Below are 22065 nucleotides of genomic sequence, written 5' to 3' on the forward strand. Positions count from 1 at the left end.
TGCCTAGAGGGATTCTCTATGTTTTGAATCTGATTACCCTCTAAGGTATTTACCATCCTGATTTTACAGAGGTGATTCTGTTACCTTTTCTTTAATTAAAATTCTTCTTTTAAGAACCTGCTTGATTTTTCATTGTTCTTAAGATCCAAGGGTTTGGATCTGTGTTCACCTGTACAAACTGGTGAGGATTCTTATCAAGCCTTCCCCAGAAAAGGGGGTGTAGGGCTTGGGGGGATATTTTGGGGGAAGATGTCTCCAAGTGGGCTCTTTCCCTGTTCTTTGTTTAAAACGCTTGGTGGTGGCAGCATATGGTTCAAGGACAAGGCAAAGTTTGTACCTTGGAAAAGTTTTAACCTAAGCTGGTAAGAATAAGTTTAGGGGGTCTTGCATGCAGGTCCCCACATCTGTACCCTAGAGTTCAGAGTGGGGAAGGAACCTTGACAAATGGGTACACTGTGAAACAGTTACAATGAGGTGAAAATAATGAATTCATATGGGTGTGCACTTAAGAGTTCAATCTGGATAAGCCCTATTCATTTAAGACTTTGAATTAACAGTAAAAAACCCTACATATATCTTCTTTCCCTGAAGTATAACAAGGACATAAAATGCGATCCTCTTGAATGTTATTGTTTTCACTCAAACATTCTCTCTCCCTCCAGAGAACTGTGGTCTCTTGATGCGCTAAATTAACCTTTCAACATGTTTGCATGCATGGGCAACATACACAGAAGGCTAACAGGAATTCAGAACGACTTTACAAATTGTCTTAGAGGAATACCCTACAGCTGCAAACAGAAGAGAGACTCTCAAACTATGAAAAAAATGCCTTTCCACTCAATGTGATATGCCTTCATCTGATACAGAGAGAGTTTCATCTTGTGGTGTACTTTATATGCAAAGATAACTAGAAGTGCAGAGCCAGGTGGTTCTGGGTGTTTACCCCAGCTCTGCCACTGATTTTACACGTGACTTTATGAAAGTCATTTAACAGCTTTGTGCCTCAGTTTCTCTATTTATAAAATGGGGACAATGATGATCATTTCCCTAACTCACAAGATTAGTCAATGTTTGTAGAGCACTTTGAGCCAAGGCTACATAAACTCTGTATTAAGATTAAGTTGTCAGATTGATCTTACCTCCTCAAATATGTTCTTCCGGAAATCCAGGTCCTCTTGTAAGCTCTGGCAGCGATTCTCCAAGTCCACCCGCATCAACGTCTCCTTCTCCAATTGCTTCTTAGCCACAGCATGACCATCTTCTGCCTAGTGATAAATTCAGAATCCAAATTTTAAAGCTGCATTTAAGTTCAACTGCATCCTTGTTCTCTATTTATGAAACCCTACACAGTGCCCTTAATTTAACTGCCTGTTCCCACCTATTTGTCTGTTCCCATGACAGAGTTAATGAGTTTCCCAAAAGAATACCAGTGACTACATTTAAAACAACTTTCATATGCTAGTATCACCTACTACAGTTCATGTTTATCTCAGTACCATCTGATAACATAACTGGGAATTGTTAGCTCCCCACACTTTATACGTGGAGTAGACTTTAAATATTTTCCATTGGGACAGCCTGGGTATTATTTCTGCATGTACTTGATGATGTAAAAGGATGGTGCTGAAGCAGTGCTGAGATGCCGGACTTTACTCAAGACAATGTTAGGTTGCCCTTGCTTATGAACAAACATTTGTGGGTTTCATAAACCAGTTGAGAAAGACAGGCATCTGCATACCGGAGTTGCTCTATGGAGCAAGAGCCACACACATACAAATTTAATCTCTATATTTCACATATCAATCTCTAGTACAGATGGCTGTAACGTAACTAAAGTAACAAATACAACAGGATAGAGTATTTCTATGTATGTAGGTAAACTCTAAAATGTTCATTTACATACCTTAGCAAGCTGGGCCCGCAGGTCAGCAATCTCTGCTTCCAAACTGCGCTTCTCATTAAGAGTAGTACTGAGTTCTACTTCACTTCTATGGAACAGGGCTTCAAGATCCTTAATGCGACTCTGAGCCACGGACAAATCTGCATCTTTCTTTTTGTAGCTAAAAAAGAAATATATTATCTATCTATCTATCTATCTATATATATATATATCTTATTTCCACAAGTTGGCTGCTACTTTTATTTCTTTCGAAAGGTTTTGTTACATTGAGGTTCCATATCCCAAACTGACCTCTAGCAATTATTACCCATTGTGTACCACTAGGTGGCCCCAGACTAATATCTATTTGAAGTTATTAAAAGTAACAAACCACTCTGAAAAAACTTGTTTCCATTGAGCTGTTGCAAATCTGTAGATTACTGAAAAGAAACTTTAGCAACTTTAGCCACTTGTGGCGGGAAAAGTTACATTAAACTGTCTCCGAAACAGTGATAAAGTCAGCATTACATACACACTGCACAATGTCCAGTGCTGAATAAAAATTCCATTAATCAATTAACTTAAAAGCTGGATAGCACATTTCATCCCCAGGAGCCTTACAAACCTTGCACCTCATACTTAGAGTAGCAGAGCACCTGCAACTTCCACTGAAGTCGATGCGTGTTGCAGGTGTTCAGTACTTCTAAGGATCAGGACCATTCCACATAATGTACTCATTCACAAACCAAAAAATCGTTTCACCCACCACTGAAATGCAGTCACTTCTTGGAGGCAAAGTAGCAACCATTTAACAGTACCCAGTACAATACACCACAAACTATGACAGATCATTTTTCCCCAATGCAGATAGCCAGGAACGCTTGATAGTTGGCAATGTGAATTTGTAGACTGATAAAAGAACAGGCTTTCCTACTGAAAAGGTCAAGCTTTTTAGAGAGTCCTTGTCCCTTGGTGTCATCTTAGGAAATCCCTGTTGTTCAGACTTTTCTTGCAAGAGATCCTGGCACCTGATGTGAGTAGAAATACTCAAAGCTCTTAGGAAGCATTGGTATCATCTATCAGCTCTTTTAGATTATACAATATCAGAGGCTAGGGTCTGCCACAGGTCCTTAGCTGGCTCCAATAATTCCTTGTTGATCAGCATTACAAGATTTCCAGGCATAGTGTGGTGCAGAATACCAAATAATTTTAGGCTTCTCTTGAACCTCCCGTGTAAAGGGTCTCAGCTACATGTTTCACAAAGTCGTGGAAGATTCTGAGATTATCTGATGGGTGGCATGGATGGATTAAAACAGTGTCATCAGGAGGAGGATACTGGAGCTGAAATTAATTGCTCGTCCACTTCTGCACGCTGATCTTCCTCACTCCACCTCTAGTCTCTAGATTCTGTGACTGCACTAGCTGACCTAGATAACTGACTAACCTGCCATAAGGTGAAAGCAATCTAACCAGTATGGGGGAGCAGGAAGAAGCGGTGTGTGTGTGTGTGGGTGTGGTGTGGTGTGGTGTGGGTGTGGGTGTGGTGTGGTGTGGTGTGGTGTGGTGTGGTGTGGTGTGGTGTGGTGTGGTGTGGTGTGGTGTGGTGTCAATACCAATGTGATGGATACACATACGCTCAGTGTCAAGAAAGGTGGCACTGAAAAGTCAGCAAGAAGTTGTTAAACAAGTCTATCCTAAACAAAGAAAGAGGCGGTTACTTACCTGTAACTGGAGGTTCTTTGAAATGTGTGGTCCCTATTGGTATTCCAAAGGCGGGTGCGGATGTGCCACAAGGTTTTCTTAAGTGTCTGTTGACCCATGTCTGTCATGCATCCCCTCGTGCTCCCAGACAAGGTTATAAGCAGCCGTGTGTGTCATCACCTCTCCAGTGACCCTGATACCGCTGAGTAGTCCAGTCTGTGGTAGAGGCGTGGAAGGCAGGTTTTGGAATACAGGTAAGTTACCTCTTCTTCGAGTGATGGTCCCTACATGTACTCCAAATATGAGTGAGCAGCGCAGAGTTGGGTGCGAGGATAAAGTGGAAGTGCAGTATCTGTAGCATGGCGTGGCACACTGCAGCGTCCGCAGCCGCTCTTGGGTGATAGCGTAGTGGGCTATGAACGTGTGAATGGAATGCCACCTTGCTATCAGAGGCGGATTAAGCTTTTGTGGGGCCCTGGGCCAGGACAAGTGGTGCCCTCCCCCACCCCTTCTGCCTGCAGTCAGCCACGTCACCCCCATACTCCTGCCGGGGAAACAGGGTTGGGGCTTGCCCTGCTCCCCATGGACAGGCAGAGTGGGGCAAGCCCCCACGTCCCAACTCCACTCCCCTGCAGGGGTGCTGGGTAGGCGGACGGAGCAGGGCAAGTGCTACCAGGTGAACCTGTACAAAACTGAGGGGAAAGCCCACCATTTTGAGCCCAAGGTGGTAATCAAGGATGATAGGTATGGATATTGCACTCAGTTGGTGGTGATGGCAGTGAGCCCATGAGGTGAAACGTTTCCATTTAGCCCAGCAGAGGCCCTTCTGCATGTCCTCCAGCTTTGAGTAAGGATGTGTCACACTGGAACACGCTTTGTCTACCCTCAAGCCTCATCCAAAGGTGATGTCAAGAAGGCCTGGTTTGGGATGCTGGACTCGGCCCTGATCTTGCATGAAGAGATCTAGAAGTGTTCGGGTGAAGTGTCCAAGGAGGTCTGTGAACCAAAACTGACATGGCCAGAACAGGGCTATGAGTATTACGGTACCTCGGTCCCAGCAAATCTTGATTAGGACTTTTGGGAATAGGGGAATGGAGGGAAAGGCATAGTGGAGATCACCTGTCCAAGATAGTAAAAGAGCGTCACAATGTGAGTTCTCCCCCATGGCTCCCCAGAGCAACTGCGGAAGAGGTAGAAGAGAGTGGCATTGTGCAGTTCCCACTCGTGGTTGAGGTACAGAGTCCTGCTGAGCACATTGCCTGTGGAATTTTGGGAGCCCGGGAGGTACGTGGCTTGGAGCATCACATGATGGCTGATGCACCAGTTCTAAAGGTGGATTGACTCTGAACAGAGGGATGGAGAGCTGGATGGAGATTTGTTTATTGATGTACACAACCGCTGCAACATTGTCGGAAAGTAGTTGAACATGGCATGATTGACTCTGTTTAGTATGGCTGGCGTTTCTTCTTCAAACTGCCTGCAGTTCTAGAACATTTATATGCATTCTGGCCTCCAGCAACAACCAGATGCCCTGGCCTGTGTGACAGTCTAGGTGGGCCTCTCACCCCAAGAGGAAGGGGCCTGCGGAGTGGAGGTAGTGAAAGGGGTTCCGACCATGACCTTGGAAGGGTCGGTCCACCAGGTGAGAGGCCAGAACTGTCTGGGGGACAATGACTCTGGACTCCAAATAGTCCGTATGGGGCCTGTAGATGGAGAAGAGCCACTGATGGCGGCAGCGCACGTGTAGACAAGCTTGTGGGGTCACAGAGATGCAGGCTCCCATATGTCCCAGGTGGATCGTAGTGCAAGAATTGTGATGGAGGTCCACAGCTATGGCCGTCAGCGTTGCGAAGTGGTCTGCTGGAAAGAAGGTCCATGCCACAACTGAGTTGAGCCGCATCCCAATGAAGTTGATTGTGTAGTACAAGCACCGATTTCTCCTAGTTGATTTAGACACCCAGAAAGGTCAGGAGACTGCGAAGGGAGAGGATAGTGGAGGGAAGCTCTGGTTGGGATAGCGCAACCAGAAGCCAGCGTCCAGGTAGAGGTACACTGAGTAGCCAAGACAGCATATTTGTGCTGCCATGACAATGAAGACCTTCATGAAGACATTCGGAGCTGTGGAGAAAGGGAGGATTCAGACTTGGTAGTGGGGCTGTCCCATCTGGAAATGGAGAAATTTCCAGTGGGCTGGGTGGATGCTCACATAAAAGCAGGCGTTCTTCACATCAAGAGCCACGAACCAGGCCCCATGGGGAAGGGAGGGGATAATAGATGCCAGCGTCACCATATGGAACTTGGGTTCCCTGATAAAGATGTTTAGTAGCCAAAGATTGAGAACAGGGTGGAGCCCTCTGCCCTTCTTCAGGATGATGAAATATGGGGAGTAAAAGACCCTCCTCTCATACAGAGGTGCCACATGCTCTGTGGCGCCCTTTGTGAGAAGGGCATCTGCCTCTTGCTAGACAAGGCATTGATAAGAAGGAGAGATCTGAGGGGGCAGTGTAGGGGAAAGAAATAAATTCTATGGAGTAACCGTGATAGATAATCTCCAGTACTCAACAGCCTGTCGTGATCTGGCCCCAATTTTGGGCAAACAGGACAAGACGGCCCCCGAAGATGACATGGGGTGCCATGGATGGCAACAGGGAGGGTTCGCAGTTCTCGAGCAACAAGTCAAAACTGTTTAGGTTATTGGTGGGCAAGGGATGAGGAAGTGGCCATGGCAGAGGGTCACCGCCACTGGAACTGGCGGCACCTGCGTGGGTGTTCCTGCTGCCACTGGGAGTAGGCTGGGTAGTGCACATATGTCCGGGGGCAGAACTTCTGGTGCTGTTTCTTGCGATGTGGAGTCGGAGTATAGATCTCCAGGGATCATACTGTGGCTCAAGAATCCTTGAAGGAATGAAGGGACTCATCCGTCTTTCAGCAAAAGCACTTGTCCTGGTCAAAGGAGAGGTCCTCTATAGTGGTCTGGGCCTCCTGAGGAAAGCCAGAGGACTGAGTTGCATGAGTTGCAGTGCATGACAATGCCCATTGCAAGTGAGCGCAAGGACATGTTATTTGCGTCGACTGCCACTTGGAGGACCACACTGGTAACCAGGTGCCTGAAATTGCTGCTGCTGGTCAGATGGCAGTTTGTCCTTGAACTCTGCTAGCCTGGCATAGTTATTAAAATCATATTTGGCTAGCAGAACCTGGTAATCTGCTATTCAAAATTGCAGCACCGCTGAGGAACAGACCTTCCTCCCCAAAGGGTCTAAGCGCTTGGCTGGAGTGAGAACCTCGTGGGTGACTGGGGGACCAGAGAGAAGCGGAGAAGGCAGGTAAGGTATCTCCAGTTCCTCTGGCGAGAGAAGGAGCTCCAAATGGAAGGAGTCTGGGGAGTGCCCTTGGAGATGCCAGAAGACCACAGCAGCATCCATGGGAGAGGCTGGACTGAAGGGCGTGAAGGTGGGATGGGTGGTGGGTGTGCTAGGGACTGCTCCAGACGGGCAGGATACTGGGGTGACCAGTGGTGCCGCCGGATCCTTCTTGTGCTTTGCTTTACCTTTGATGCAGGGAAGCTTGGGTACTGGTGGCGGCACGTAACATCTCACCTGACGTGACTCAACTCAGCTTGGGGAGGAAACACTGTGCTTAGAGACAGGTTTCAGAGTAACAGCCGTGTTAGTCTGTATTCGCAAAAAGAAAAGGAGTACTTGTGGCACCTTAGATATGAGGATAGGAAGCACTCATGGGCACAGGAGGAAGTCACTGTCGATGACTTCTTCTAAGCACAGTGAAGGAGTACTTGTGGCACCTTAGAGACTAACCAATTTATTTGAGCATGAGCTTTCGTGAGCTACAGCTCACTTCATCGGATGCATACTGTGGAAATCGCAGAAGACGTTATATACACAGACACCATGAAACAATACCTCCTCCCACCCCACTCTCCTGCTGGTAATAGCTTATCTAAAGTCCCAGTCTCTATTTAAGCCTAAATTAATAGTATCCAATTTGCAAATGAATTCCAATTCAGCAGTTTCTCGCTGGACTCTGGATTTGAAGTTTTTTTGTTGTAAGATAGCGACCTTCATGTCTCTGATTGCGTGACCAGAGAGATTGAAGTGTTCTCTGACTGGTTTATGAATGTTATAATTCTTGACATCTGATTTGTGTCCATTTATTCTTTTACGTAGAGACTGTCCAGTTTGCCCAATGTACATTGGCATTGCTGGCACATGATGGCATATATCACATTGGTGGATGTGCAGGTGAACGAGCCTCTGATAGTGTGGCTGATCTTATTAGGCCCTGTGATGGTGTCCCCTGAATAGATACGTGGGCACAGTTGGCAACGGGCTTTGTTGCAAGGATAGGTTCCTGGGTTAGTGGTTCTGTTGTGTGGTATGTGGTTGTTGGTGAGTATTCGCTTCAGGTTGGGGGGTTGTCTGTAGGCAAGGACTGGCCTGTCTCCCAAGATTTGTGAGAGTGTTGGGTCATCCTTCAGGATAGGTTGTAGATCCTTAATAATGCGTTGGAGGGGTTTTAGTTGGGGGCTGAAGGTGACAGCTAGTGGCGTTCTGTTATTTTCTTTGTTAGGCCTGTCCTGTAGTAGGTGACTTCTGGGAACTCTTCTGGCTCTATCAATCTGTTTCTTCACTTCCGCAGGTGGGTATTGTAGTTGTAAGAATGCTTGATAGAGATCTTGTAGGTGTTTGTCTCTGTCTGAGGGATTGGAGCAAATGCGGTTGTATCGCAGAGCTTGGCTCTAGACGATGGATCGTGTGGTGTGGTCAGGGTGAAAGCTGGAGGCATGTAGGTAGGAATAGCGGTCAGTAGGTTTCCGGTATAGGGTGGTGTTTATGTGACCATTGTTTATTAGCACTGTAGTGTCCAGGAAGTGGATCTCTTGTGTGGACTGGACCAGGCTGAGGTTGATGGTGGGATGGAAATTGTTGAAGTCATGGTGGAATTCCTCAAGGGCTTCTTTTCCATGGGTCCAGATGATGAAGATGTCATCAATATAGCGCAAGTAGAGTAGGGGCGTTGGGGGACGAGAGCTGAGGAAGCGTTGTTCTAAATCAGCCATAAAAACGTTGGCATACTGTGGGGCCATGCGGGTACCCATAGCAGTGCCGCTGATTTGAAGGTATACATTGTCCCCAAATGTAAAATAGTTATGGGTAAGGACAAAGTCACAAAGTTCAGCCACCAGGTTAGCCGTGACATTATCGGGGATAGTGTTCTTGACGGCTTGTAGTCCATCTTTGTGTGGAATGTTGGTGTAGAGGGCTTCTACATCCATTGTGGCCAGGATGGTGTTATCAGGAAGATCACCGATGGATTGTAGTTTCCTCAGGAAGTCAGTGGTATCTCGAAGGTAGCTGGGAGTGCTGGTAGCGTAGGGCCTGAGGAGGGAGTCTACATAGCCAGACAATCCTGCTGTCAGGGTGCCAATGCCTGAGATGATGGGGCGCCCAGGATTTCCAGGTTTATGGATCTTGGGTAGTAGATAGAATATCCCAGGTCAGGGTTCCAGGGGTGTGTCTGTGCGGATTTGATCTTACTACCCAAGATCCATAAACCTGGAAATCCTGAATTGGAATTCATTTGCAAATTGGATACTATTAATTTAGGCTTAAATAGAGACTGGGAGTGGCTAAGTCATTATGCAAGGTAGCCTATTTCCCCTTGTTTCCCCCCCCCCCCCCCCCCCCCCCCCCCGACGTTCTGGTTAAACTTGGATTTATGCTGGAAGTGGCCCACCTTGATTGTCATGCACAGTGTGGGGAGAGTGGTCAGTTTGGATGAGCTATTGCCAGCAGGAGAGTGAGTTTGTGTGTGTGTGGGGGGGGGGGGGGGTGAGAAAACCTGGATTTGTGCTGGAAATGGCCCACCTTGATTACCATGCACATTGTAGGGGGAGTGATCACTTCGGATGAGCTATTACCAGCAGGAGAGTGAGTTTGTGAGAGTATGGGGGTGGGGGAGTGAGAAAACCTGGATTTGTGCTGGAAATGGCCCACTTTGATTTTCATGCAGGTTGTAAGGAGAGTGGTCACTTTGGATAGGCTATTACCAGCAGGAGAGTGAGTTTGTGTGTGTGGTTTTTGGAGGGGGTGAGAAAACCTGGATTTCTGCAGGAAATGGCCCACCTTGATTATCATACGCATTGTGAAGACAGTGGTCACTTTGGATGGGCTATTACCAGCAAGAGAGTGAGTTTGTTTGTGGGAGGGCGGAGGGTGAGAAAACCTGGATTTGTGCTGGAAATGGCCCAACTTGATGATCACTTTAGATAAGCTATTACCAGCAGGAGAGCGGGGTGGGAGGAGGTATTGTTTCATGGTGTCTGTGTATATAATGTCTTCTGCGATTTCCACAGTATGCATCCGATGAAGTGAGCTGTAGCTCACGAAAGCTCATGCTCAAATAAATTGGTTAGTCTCTAAGGTGCCACAAGTACTCCTTCACTGTGCTTAGAAGAAGTCATCGACAGTGACTTCCTCCTGTGCCCATGAGTGCTTCCTATCCTCATATCTGGGTTTGTCCTTCACCGTCGGTACTGCTGGATCCAAGGTGTGAGAAGTGCTGGGAGGAGCTGGTGATGGATGCTGCACTGATCGTTCCAAGGGCCCCAGATCCAACTGCGTGTGCGGTCTCATGGCTTCCTCCATGAGGTATTTTCAGAAGCGGAGCTCCCACACTTCCCGAGACCAGGACAGGGAAGACTTGCAAATTGCACGACGAGTGGCGATGTGAGCCTCCCTGAGGCAGTAAAAGACACTGTTGGTGCTTGTTGTTCAGAGAGAATGAGTGTGGGCAAGAAACAATTTTTAAACCCTGGAATGCGGGGCACAGTCCCCCGGGGGGAGGTGAAAAACAAAGGAAGCATACCCCACTCAGGATAGACTAACACTAACTAACTACTACTACATACAAGAAAAACAAGAAGAACTATACAGAACCATAGGGTTAGAAGGGACAGCAAGGGTCATCTAGTCTAACCCCCTGCCAAGATGCAGGATTCATTCTGTCTCAAACATCCAAGACAGATGGCTATCCAGCTTCCTTTTGAAAAACTCCAGTGAAGAAGCTTCCATAACCTCCCGAGGCAGTCTGTTCCACTGTCCTACTGTTCTTACAGTTAGGAAGCTTTTCCTGAGATTTAATTGAAATCTGCTATGCTGTAGTTTAAACCCATTGCCTCTTGTCCTACCGTCTGTGGCAAAAGAGAACAACTTTTCTCCATCTTTTTCATGGCAGCCTTTCAAGTATCTGAAGACCACTACCATATCTTCTCTTAATCGCTTCTCTTCCAAACTAAACATACCCAGTTCCTTCAGCCTTTGCTCATATGGCTTGCATTCCATCCCTTTGATCATTTTTGTCGCTCATCTCTGGATCCTGTCCAGTTTCTCTACATCCTTTCTATACATTGGTGACCACAATTGGACATTACTCCAGCTGTCACTGGTTAGGCCTCAAGCAGAGCAGTACTATCACCTCCCGTGACTTGCATGCTATGCCTCTGTTCATGCAACCTAAAATTGCAATTGCTTTTTTTTTTTTTTGCGCAACAGCATCACATTGCTGACTCATCATGAGGTTGTGATCCACCACAATTCACAGATCATTCTTAGCAGTGCTGCCGCCAAGCCAGTTAGCCCCAATTCTATATTTGGTTTTTCTTCCTTAAGTGTAGCACCTTACATTTGTCTTTGTTGAATTTCATTTTGTCACCCATAGACCAGTTCTCCAATTTATGAAGATCCTTCTGATTTTTAGCTCTATCTTCCAAAGTATTGGCAACCTCCCCTAGCTTTGTGTCATCTGCAAACTTGATCACTATGCTGTCTATACCTACATCCAGGTAGGTAATAAAGATGTTAAACACCGGAACCAGAACAGATCCCTGTGGAATCCACTTGTGACCTCCCTCCAACCCAACATCATTCCATTAGTAGTTACTCTTTGTTTGCAGTTGTTTTTCTCCATCTTACCTATCAGAATGTCATGTGGGACTGTGTCAAAAGCCTTCCTGAAGTCCAGGTATATTCTGTCTACTGCATTCCCCCCATCCGCCAAATCAGTTACCTTGTCAAAGAGTAAAAATCAATTTGTTCTTGGCAAATCCATGCTGGCTGCTAGTTATTACCACTTCGTCCTCCAGGTATTTGTAAACTGAACATTTTATATATTGCTCTTGTCTCTAGTGTCTCAGGTATCAAAGTCAAGCTGACTGTCTCTCGTTCAGCCTCTTTTCCCCCCTTTTTAAAGATGGGCACTATGTTAGCCCTTCTCCAATCTTCTGGGACCTTTCCGGTCATCCATGAGTTTGTAAATATTATTGCTAGTGGCTCTGATATTTCTTCAGCTAATTCCTTCAATATCCTCAGGTGAATAGCATCCAGCACGACTGATCTGAATTCATTCAAGTTGGTCAGAAGATCCGTGACGTGTTCTTTACTTATCCCGATCTGCTTCCCTTCCCCTTTATTGTCTATGGTAACTTAGGTAGTCATCCAGTCACGTGTTATTTTTTGTGAGAAGACAAGCAAAGTAGGCATTGAGCAGCTCTGCCTTCCTATCATCTTCCGTTACCAGCTCACCTGAGCAGCAGACCCATACAGTCCTTGATCTTTCTTTTTGTCTGACATATTTGAAGAACCACTTCTTATTGCCTCTAACATTCCTTACCAGCTGTAACTCATTCTTTGCCTTGGCTTTCCTGATTTTGTCCCTACACACTTGTCCATGTATACTTCCTTGGTGACGTGCCCCTCCTTCCATTTCCTGCATGTATCCCTTTTGTTTTTAGACAGTTAAAAAGTTCCTTGTGCAGCCACACTGGCCGCCTGTGGCTGTTATCTTTCTCCTGTGTCAGAACAGCTTGATGTTGAGCCTGTAGTATTACATCTTTTAAGAACTGCCAGCCCTTTTTGACTCCTTTTCTTCCTAGTTGGTCTTTCCATGGGACATTGCCTACTATTTCTCTAAGCCGGTTGAAAACTGCCTTTCTGAAGTCCACTGTCCTTTTTCTGTTCTAATGTCCTCCTTTCTATAGGATCTTGAATGCTATCAGATCACGATCACTTTCTCCCAAGTTCCCGACCATCTTCAATTTCACAAGCAATTCATCCCGGTTGGTCAAAACCAGATCCAAAATGGACAATATGCAAGCTGTTTCCTCAACTTTCTGAATTTGAAAGCTGTCCCCTACACACGCTAAGAATTTGCAGGATATATTGTGTTTTGCTGCAATAGTCTTCCAACACATATCACGGAAGTTCAAATCCCCCATTAATACTAGTTCATGTGTGTTAGCTAATCTGGTTACCTGCAAACGGAGTATGTTACTTTCTTAGCTAGAAGACTAAGAGCGCAAAGAAACAGGGGTTCGGACTCTGGCCATGTGGCGGTAAGAGGGAACTGGAGAGGCATCGACCCGCACAGTCTGTTATAACCTCGGCTGGGAACACAAGGGGGACACACAATGCAAGTGCGGGTCAACGGACACTGCTAAGAAAACCTTCTGACTCCAGCGCATACACACCCATGTTTGGAATATATATAAGGACTATCACCTAAAGAATGTGTTTATACCTCAATTTTTTTTCATAGATATTTAGGTCAGAAGGGACCATTATGATCATCTAGTCTGACCTCCTGCACAACGCAGGCCACAGAATTTCACCCACCACTCCTACAAAAAAACCTCACACCTATATCTGTGCTATTGAAGTCCTCAAATTGTAGTTTAAAGACCTCAAGGAGCAGAGAATCCTCCAGCAAGTGACCCATGCCCCATGCTACAGAGGAAGGCGAAAAACCTCCAGGGCCTTCCAATCTGCCCTGGAGGAAAATTCCTTCCCGACCCCAAATATGGCGATCAGCTAAACCCTGAGCATATGGGCAAGATTCATCAGCCAGATACTACAGAAAATTCTTTCCCGGGTAACTTGGATCTTACCCCATCTAAAACCCATCACAGGCCATTGGGCCTATTTACCATGAATATTTAATTACCAAAACCATGTTATCCCATCATACCATCTCCTCCATAAACTTATCGAGTTTAATCTTAAAGCAAGATAGATCTTTTGCCCCCACTACTTCCCTCGGAAGGCTATTCCAAAACTTGACTCCTCTGATGGTTAGAAACCTTCGTCTAATTTCTAATCTAAATTTCCTAGTGGCCAGTTTATATCCATTTGTTCTTGTGTCCACATTGGTACTGAGTTTAAATAATTCCTCTCCCTCTCTGGTATTTATCCCTCTGATATATTTATAGAGAGCAATCATATCTCCCCTCAACCTTCTTTTAGTTAGGCTAAACAAGCCAAGCTCCCTGAGTCTCCTTTCATAAGACAAGTTTTCCATTCCTCGGATCATCCTAGTAGCCCTTCTCTGTACCTGTTCCAGTTTGAATTCATCCTTCTTAAACATGGGAGACCAGAACTGCACACAGTACTCCAGGTGAGGTCTCACCAGTGCCTTATATAACGGTACTAAAACCTCCTTATCCCTACTGGAAATACCTCTCCTGATGCATCCCAAGACGACATTAGCTTTTTTCACAGCCATATCACATTGGCGGCTCATAGTCATCCTATGATCAACCAATACTCCAAGGTCCTTTTCCTCCTCCGTTACTTCTAGTTGATGCGTCCCTAGCTTATAACTAAAATTCTTGTTATTAATCCCTAAATGCATGACCTTACACTTCTCACTATTAAATTTCATCCTATTCCTATTACTCCAGTTTACAAGGTCATCCAGATCCTCCTGTAGGGTATCCCTGTCCTTCTCTAAATTAGCAATACCTCCCAGCTTTGTATCATCTGCAAACTTTATTAGCACACTCCCACTTTTTGTGCCCAGGTCAGTAATAAAAAGATTAAATAAGATTGGTCCCAAAACCGATCCCTGAGGAACTCCACTGGTAACCTCCCTCCAACTTGACAGTTCACCTTTCAGTAGGACCCGTTGTAGTCTCCCCTTTAACCAATTCCCTATCCACCTTTCAATTTTCCTATTGATGCCCATCTTATCCAATTTAACTAATAATTCCCCATGTGGCACCGTATCAAACGCCTTACTAAAATCTAAGTAAATTAGATCCACTGCGTTTCCTTTATCTAAAAAATCTGTTACTTTCTCAAAGAAGGAGATCAGGTTGGTTTGGCACGATCTACCTTTTGTAAAACCATGTTGTATTTTGTCCCATTTACCATTGACTTCAATGTCCTTAACTACCTTCTCCTTCAAAATTTTTTCCAAGATCTTGCATACTACAGATGTCAAACTAACAGGCCTATAATTACTTGGATCACTTTTTTTCCCTTTCTTAAAAATAGGAACTATGTTAGCAATTCTCCAATCATACGGTACAACCCCTGAGTTTACAGATTCATTAAAAATTCTTGCTAATGGGCTTGCAATTTCTTGTGCCAATTCTTTTAATATTCTTGGATGAAGATTATCTGGGCCCCCCGATTTAGTCCCATTAAGCTGTTTGAGTTTCGCTTCTACCTCAGATATGGTGATGTCTACCTCCATATCCTCATTCCCATTTATCATGCTACCATTATCCCTAAGATCCTCTTTAGTCTTATTAAAGACTGAGGCAAAGTATTTGTTTAGATATTGGGCCATGCCTAGATTATCCTTGACCTCCACTCCATCCTCAGTTTTTAGCGGTCCCACTTCTTCTTTCTTTGTTTTCTTCCTATTTATATGACTATAGAACCTTTTACTATTGGTTTTAATTCCCTTTGCAAGGTCCAACTCTACTTGACTTTTAGCCTGTCTCACTTTATCCCTACATATTCTGACCTCAATAAGGTAGCTTGCCTTACTGATCCCTCCCTTCTTCCACTCCCTATATGCTTTCTGCTTTTTCTTAATTACCTCTCTAAGATGCTTGCTCATCCAGCTTGGTCTACAACTCCTGCCTATGAATTTTTTCCCCTTTCTTGGGATGCAGGCTTCCGATAGCTTCTGCAGCTTTAATTTAAAATAATCCCAGGCCTCCTCTACCTTTAAACCCATAAATTCTTCAGTCCAATCCACTTCCCTAACTAATTTCCTTAATTTTTGAAAGTCAGCCCTTTTGAAATCAAAAACCCTAGTTGCAGATTTATTTTTGTTAATCCTTCCATTCAGTTTGAACTGAATTAGCTCATGATCACTTGAGCCAAGATTATCCCCTACAACCATTTCCTCTATGAGGTCCTCATTACTCACCACTCACCAAGACCAAATCTAAAATGGCATCCCCTCTAGCAGTAAACTTACAGCACTGTGGATTTTACCAGAGATCTTAAACACACTTTGTTTTCATTTTCTGGGAACTTGGTTATGTTCTGGAAGAGAAGCAGCAGTGGACAGCTAAGGAAATTTGTTAAATCAATTCACTGGCTTCCATGTCTGAAAAGAGATGTGCAACTCTGCCCTGCACTGCACTTGTCTACATTAAGGAAATCTGTATCACTGTAGGTACACACCTGTGTGCCCCACGAAGAGAAGTTTCTTAGAAACAAAGGATTTCTCAACAGTCAGAAACTTAGCCCTAATATCATCATTGTACTGGTGCAAACTCCTTATCTCTAGACTCTCTGCAGCAGCACAAACTGGGGCTTGAATTAACCTACACCTGCGTAAGCCCCACTGTGTGTCAGTGCAGCATGTCTATATAAGGAGCTGCACCACGGCGCGTAACTACAGCAATGTAGCTAACCTAGAAAAAAATTTCTGAACATAGACAAAAACTCTGTTTCCAATAAATTTCTCCATGTTTGTACAGAGGTATCTAGGTTCAGGAATAGAAGCTCTTTGACTTTAAACAAGTCACTTAAACATCTCTGGCTTAATTTATCCACTGTGACAAAGTTCCTGCTCTACCTTGGTGGGTCTTGCGCTTATTGGCGAATTTGCTCGCCTTGGAGCTTCACGGCAGCCCTCAGCTTGGCCGTTTTTCTGAATTCACAGTCCAGGTCGACTCCTCCTGTGTCTGACCAGGAGTTGGGAGGATTTGGGGGGAACCCGGGCCCACCCTCTACTCCGGGTTCCAGCCCAGGGCCCTGTGGAATGCAGCTGTCTAGACTGCCTCCTGGAACAGCTGTGCGACAGCTACAACTCACTGGGCTACTTCCCCATGGCCTCCTCCCAACACCTTCTTTATCCTCACCAGAGGACCTTCCTCCTGGTGTCTGATAATGCTTATACACCTCAGTCCTCCAACAGTCCGCGTTCTCACTCTCAGCTCTTAGTGCCTCTTGCTCCCAGCTCCTCACACACACACCACAAACTGAAGAGAGCTCTTTTTTAAAACCCAGGTGCCCTGATTAGCCTTCCTTAATTGATTCTAGCAGCTTCTTGATAGGCTGATTAGAACACCTGCTGCCAGTCTTAATTGTCTCCAGAAGGTTCCTGATTGTTCTGGAACCTTCCCTGTTACCTTACCCAGGGAAAAGGGACCTACTTAGCCTGGGGCTAATATATCTGCCTTCTATTACTCTCCTATAGCCATCTGGCCCGACCCTGTCACACCATCTACACAATGGGGATACAACTCCTAACACAGGCCTCCGCCTCATCATGCAGTGGTACTAGGAGGATTCAAACTCACATTTGCACAAGACTTTGAGATGGAAAGTGCTATGTAAATACTAAGTAGCATCCATATGCAAAATCCTATTACCCACATGTTCATCACAATTGAGTTTGACTGAGCGGTAAAACATCCTTAGTTTTTTGACTTTCATTACTCATCTTGGTCAAGAGTGGAAGAGCAGCTTTTGTGTCTCAAATGGTAAACTTCCATGGCAATTTTGTCAGGCTATTCTAGCTTGAGTACACAAATATGTACACAGGAGCCAAGTGTACCTCAGCTTTGGTCAGCACAAAGCCGTGTCTTTCAACAAATTGAATAGAGCAGGTCTAATGCAATTAGTTTGGTTACATACGAATTTAGCACCATAGCTTTTGCATGGTTTATTTATTTTTCTTCATTAAAACGTGATGTCATGCATTATGAGCTGTGTTCTGGCAGTTCTTGTTTTGCCTGTTACCTGGGAAAACGATGAAACAATAAACAAACCTTATGTAGTTATATGCATCAGGAGTACCAACAACAGATTTGTATAAAACGTGCAATATATCTTCAAAATACCACCAGATGGATGTGTCTTGGCAGCACTTCAACCAACTCACTGTTGCTATTCATAGCTGGCTGTAGTGCCACTGATCATGATACTGTAGTGACAAGACTCAGAGGGACCACTCTAAACACCAGGGGCCAGAGTTTTAAAGGCACCTAAAATGCAGACAGGTGCGTAATGGGATTTTCAAAAGCATGTAGGCATCTAACTCATTTAAACCAATGGGAATTAGGAATCTAGACACTTTTGAAAATACCACTAGGGACCTATCTGCATCTTTAGGTGCCTAAACACATTTTAACATATGGCCCCTGACTCTGACCATATGACATTTGCATACATCTGTTTTACATACATTTCAAGTAACATGCCACTGAAGTTTACTAATTCTAAATGGGACATGAAGCTCTTATATTTCTGCCGCTAAGGAAAGAGAAGCCTCCAAGACCCATTTCAATGCAAGTCTAAAGGAAATCAGTGAATTTGTTTCCATAACAGATCCATGCTGTTTGTCTCATCCATCCTTATGATGGATTCTCTACATTCCTTACCACCTTATGCATTTTTTTAGATCATAAGAACAGCCATACTGGATCAGATCAAACGATTCATCTAGCCCAGTATCCTGTCTTATGACAGTTGACAATGCCAGGTGCCCCAGAGGGAATGAACAGAACAGGTAATCAAGTGATCCATCCTCTGTCGCCCATTCCCAGCTTCTGGCAAACAGAGGCTAGGGACACCCTTCCTCTCCATCCTGGCTAATAGCCATTGATGGACCTATCCTCCATGAATTTATCTAGTTCTTTTTTGAACCCTGTTACAGTCTTGGCCTTCACAACATCCTCTGCCAGAGTACCACAGATTGACTGTGCATTCTGCAAAGAAATATTTCCTTTTGTTTGTTTTAAACCTACTGCCTACTAATTTCATTTGGTGACGCCTAGTTCTTATGTTATGAGAAGTAAATAATTCCTTATTTACTTTCTCCACAACAGTCATGATTTTATAGACCTCTATTCACATCCTCCCTTAGTCATCCCTTTTCCAAGCTGAAAATTCCCAGTCTTATTCATTTTTCCTCATATGGAAGCTGTTCCACACCCCTCCTCATTTTTGTTGCCCTTTTCTGAACCTTTTTCCAATTCCAGTTTAAACTTTTTTGAGATGGGTGACCACATGTGCATGCAGTATTCAAGATGTGGGCGTACCATGGATTTATATAGAGGCAATATATTTTCTTTCTTAATGATTCCCAACATTTTGTTAGCTTTTTTGACTGCCACTGCACATTGAGTGGATGTTTTCAGAGAACTATCCGCGATGTCAAGATCTCTTCCTTGAGTGGTAACAGCTAATTTAGACCCCATCATTTTATATCTATAGTGGGGATAATGTTTTCTAATGTGCATTACTTTGCATTTCATCTGCCATGTTGTTGCCCAGTCACCCAGTTTTGAGAGATCCCTTTGTAGCTCTTCACAGTCTGCTCTGGACTTCACTATCTTGAGTAGTTTTGTATCATCTGCAAATTTTGCCACCTCACTGTTTACCTCTTTTTCCAGATCATTTATGAATATATTGATTAGTATTGTTCCCAGTACAGACCCCTGGGGACTGACCATTTATTCCTACCTTTTGTTTCCTATCTTTTAACCAGATACTGATCCATGAGAGGACCTTCCCCTCTTATCCCAGGACAGCTTACTCTGCTTAAGAGCCTTTGATGAGGGACTTCAGAATCATAGAATATCAGGGTTGGAAGGGACCTCAGGTGGTCATCTAGTCCAAACCCCTGCTCAAAGCAGGACCAATCCCCAATTTTTGCCCCAGATCCCTAAATGGTCCCCTCAAGGATTGAACTCACAACCCTGGGTTTAGCAGACCAACTATAAAGTCTTCTTTTGTTTCTGAAAGTAGTGGGCAGTATTCAATTTCAGACTGGGCTAGATTCCTCAGCTCTCGTCCCCTAATGCCCCTACTCTACTTGCGCTACATGGATGACATCTTCATCATCTGGACCCATGGAAAAGAAGCCCTTGAGGAATTCCACCATGATTTCAACAATTTCCATCCCACCATCAACCTCAGCCTGGACCAGTCCACACAAGAGATCCACTTACTAGACACTATGGTGCTAATAAGCGACGGTCACATAACCACCACCCTATACTGGAAACCTACTGACCGCTATTCCTACTTACATGCCTCCAGCTTTCACCCAGATCACACCACACGATCCATTGTCTACAGCCAAGCTCTACGATACAACTGCATTTGCTCCAACCCCTCAGACAGAGACAAACACCTACAAGATCTCTATCAAGCATTCTTACAACTACAGTACCCACCTGCTGAAGTGAAGAAACAGATTAACAGAGCCAGAAGAGTACCCAGAAGTCACCTACTACAGGACAGGCCCAACAAAGAAAATAACAGAACGCCACTAGCCGTCACCTTCAGCCCCCAACTAAAACCTCTCCAACACATCTACAACCTATCCTGAAGGACGACCCATCACTCTCACAAATCTTGGGAGACAGGCCAGTCCTTGCTTACAGACAGCCCCCGCAACCTGAAGCAAATACTCACCAGCAACCACACACCACACAACAGAACCACTAACCCAGGAACCTATCCTTGCAACAAAGCCCGTTGCCAACTGTGTCCACATATCTATTCAGGGGACACCATCACAGGGCCTAATAAGATCAGCCACACTATCAGAGGCTCGTTCACCTACACATCTACCAATGTGATATATGCCATCATGTACTAGCAATGCCCCTCTGCCATGTACATTGGTCAAACTGGACAGTCTCTACGTAAAAGAATAAATGGACACAAATCAGACGTCAAGAATTATAACATTCAAAAACCCGTCGGAGAACACTTCAATCTCTCTGGTCACTCGATTACAGACCTAAAAGTGACAATTCCTCAACAAAAAAACTTCAAAAACAGACTCCAAGGAGAGACTGCTGAATTGGAATTAATTTGCAAACTGGATACAATTAACTTAGGCTTGAATAGACACTGGGAGTGGATGGGTCATTACACAAAGTAAAACTATTTCCCCATGTTTATCCACACACCCCCCCTCCCCCCACTGTTCCTCAGACCTTCTTGTGAACTGCTGGAAATGGCCCACCTTGATTATCACTACAAAAGGTTTTCTCCCCTCCCCGCCCCGCCGGTATTAGCTCATCTTAAGTGATCACTCCCCTTACAGTGTGTATGCTAACACCCACTGTTTCATATTCTGTGTATATAAATCTCCCCACTGTATTTTCCACTGAAGTGAGCTGTAGCTCACGAAAGCTTATGCTCAAATAAATTTGTTAGTCTCTAAGGTGCCACAAGTACTCCTTTTCTTTTTGAAGAAACATTGTCTATCTACACAACTTTGGTGGTGCAATGAGTAAATTTAAAAAAAAAAAAAAAAAAGGGTGTTGGATTTAGGATATTAGCCATTATTCACATAAGAGTATACACTGTTTTCAAACCTGACTGATGGGGGCGGAAGGTGGGGGGAGGAGGAGAGGGCACGGCCCATAAAACCTTCATCAGGAGGTACAGTTTTCTGGCTGATTACATCCTTCAATGAAGAGTTTATGTACAGCTGCTGCAATATAAAATAAAATCAAAGTGCCACCAGCTAATCTTTGATTAAGAATTGTCTGGCAAATTAGTGGACATAAGTTGCTATAGGTCACTGAGTCAGCAGTTTAAATTTAAAGGATGAAACTTCCTAGCTTCCTTTGCTTAAAATGTTCACTTTGGTAGAAAAATTATACTACTTCCTCTAAGACTCTGGTATCCCATGCATTTCCTGAATGCTTTATTTCATTTTGGGGAAGGTTATATAGGAGGTCACACTAGATGATCACAGTGGTCCCTTTGGGCCTTGGAATCTATTAATATGATGGATGGGGAGGAGGCTAAAGGTGTTTCACTTTGAAAAAAAAAAAGTGTGTTCTTAACTCAAGTTAGCTAACTTGAGTTAAAATCCTAGTTAAGACAAGCAGTCTGTAGCTTCACGTGTGTTAACAGACCAAGTTAAAGACTAGAGGGAAGCCTAAGGTTACCCTGGGTTGACCTGCTAATTCACATGAAAACTAAACTGACTTGTCTTCACTAGGAGTTTACCTCATGTTAGCTAACTTGAGTTAACTCCCCTTTTTACCTAGTGAAAACAAAGCCCACTCTAAAGCTCTATTGATCAGGCCTCTTTCAAATTAAAGATGGGAAGAAGTTACTCACCTTGTGCAGTAACGATGGTTCTTCGAGATGTCTCCCCCTGTGGGTGCTCCACTCTAGGTGTCGGTGCGT

The 22065-nt window shown here is 44.5% G+C and overlaps 1 protein-coding gene and 1 long non-coding RNA gene across 8 annotated transcripts in view; one reads left to right on the forward strand and one right to left on the reverse strand.

Annotated features, from left to right (window-relative positions):
- The window catches only part of LOC119564481, a 66458-nt gene that overhangs the window by 33201 nt on the left and 11192 nt on the right, over positions 1–22065 (forward strand). For 3 of the 5 annotated variants that reach the window (XR_005223383.2, XR_005223386.2, XR_005223385.2), the window contains one exon: positions 663–1140. The exons of the other annotated variants lie outside the window; for them this stretch is intronic. This is a non-coding gene — a long non-coding RNA (uncharacterized LOC119564481). Of the gene's footprint in view, positions 1–662; positions 1141–22065 lie in introns of those variants that run through there. 5 annotated transcript variants of the gene reach the window in all.
- Positions 1–22065, reverse strand: part of LMNB2 (lamin B2) — a 98102-nt gene that overhangs the window by 32651 nt on the left and 43386 nt on the right. For 2 of the 3 annotated variants that reach the window (XM_037886006.2, XM_037886007.2), the window contains exons 3-4: positions 1904–2060; positions 1140–1265 (exon numbers count right to left, since the gene is read on the reverse strand). In XM_037886006.2, the coding sequence (XP_037741934.1) occupies positions 1140–1265; positions 1904–2060 (283 nt within the window). Of the gene's footprint in view, positions 1–1139; positions 1266–1903; positions 2061–12242; positions 12589–22065 lie in introns of those variants that run through there. The other variant, XM_043535951.1, reaches the window with a different exon arrangement.

This window comes from Chelonia mydas, chromosome 25 (assembly GCF_015237465.2).
Source record: "Chelonia mydas isolate rCheMyd1 chromosome 25, rCheMyd1.pri.v2, whole genome shotgun sequence".
NCBI classification, from domain to species: domain Eukaryota; kingdom Metazoa; phylum Chordata; order Testudines; family Cheloniidae; genus Chelonia; species Chelonia mydas.